This window comes from Mastomys coucha, unplaced genomic scaffold (assembly GCF_008632895.1).
Source record: "Mastomys coucha isolate ucsf_1 unplaced genomic scaffold, UCSF_Mcou_1 pScaffold14, whole genome shotgun sequence".
Lineage (NCBI taxonomy): Eukaryota > Metazoa > Chordata > Mammalia > Rodentia > Muridae > Mastomys > Mastomys coucha.
The window spans coordinates 61274309-61275364 of record NW_022196896.1 but is presented as its reverse complement, the minus strand read 5'-3'; the positions used below and the strand labels follow the sequence as shown (position 1 = coordinate 61275364).

The following is a 1056-nucleotide window of genomic DNA, read 5'->3' as shown; positions in this document are numbered from 1 at the left end:
CAATTCTTAATTGTGGCTTTGCTGAATGGTGAGTTGTTTCTCTCAGGCTCCAATTCTGACTGCAGATCCTCCTGCTGCATGGCTAATGCCAATGGAGTGTGTCCTTGAACCCCGCATCACTTTGTTCTTTGATCCTAGCTGGTATTGCTGATGCCATTACTACTGTATTGACGGCTGTGCTCTCTTTGTCTATCTCTTCAGTTTGATAAAGGTTACTCCTACAATATCCGACATAGCTTTGGAAAGGAAGGCAAGAGGACAGACTATACACCTTTCAGTTGCATGAAGATTATCCTGACCAACCCACCAGGCCAAGGGGATTATCATGGTAAGTGCTTGTGCTGGATGCTGGTGAGTGGCCTTTGCATTAGTGAAGGACCTAGCTTGTCTGTGTCAAGTTGGAGCCCCATTACTCTGACAGTGATTTGTCTTATTGCTGAGCTCACTGACCTGTGCCCGTCTTCTTCTGCAGTAGGATTCCTTTCATCCTCTCTTCTTGTCTTGTGTTCTGGAAGGAGCTTGGGATAGAGGTGTTTTAAAGCTGTATGAGGTTGGGAAGCCCTAGTTTCAGAATAGCATACTTTGTTGATGTTCAAAAAGCCTTGTGCATAGGAACAGTGTATTGTTTGTCTTATTACTGTCATCTGATTAACAGAGATTAAATATGCTGTTTAACAAGTCCCAGTGTCAAAGGTATATGTCAGTTTGCCTAAGTTGTACACACACACACACACACACACACACACACACACACACACGTTTTTCAGTTCAGCAACATGCTTTCTAAAAATAATTCAATCAGCACATCTTTAAAAGCTTTCCATTTTTCTCTGGTATGTCAGGGAATGATTAATAGTTTATATTAGTAACCTTTCTAGATTGCCAAAGCTTGCTGTAACCAGATGTCAGTATTTTGTTTTGTTTTAGAATCTTAAATGAACCACCATGAAAAGAACGTACCTTTAAGCTGTTAAAAATTGGGCAATCACAAACAATATTTTTAGAATCTCTTTTCTCTTCTCTTCTCTTCTCTTCTCTTCTCTTCTCCTCTCCTCT

At 40.7% G+C, this 1056-nt stretch overlaps 1 protein-coding gene across 4 annotated transcripts in view; it reads left to right on the top strand.

Moving 5' to 3' along the window:
* Positions 1-1056, top strand: part of Prim2 (DNA primase subunit 2) — a 218711-nt gene that overhangs the window by 180245 nt on the left and 37410 nt on the right. For all 4 annotated transcript variants that reach the window (XM_031367085.1, XM_031367086.1, XM_031367084.1 and 1 more), the window contains exon 11: positions 202-328. In XM_031367085.1, coding sequence (XP_031222945.1) covers positions 202-328 — 127 coding nt within the window. The remainder of the gene's footprint in view (positions 1-201; positions 329-1056) is intronic.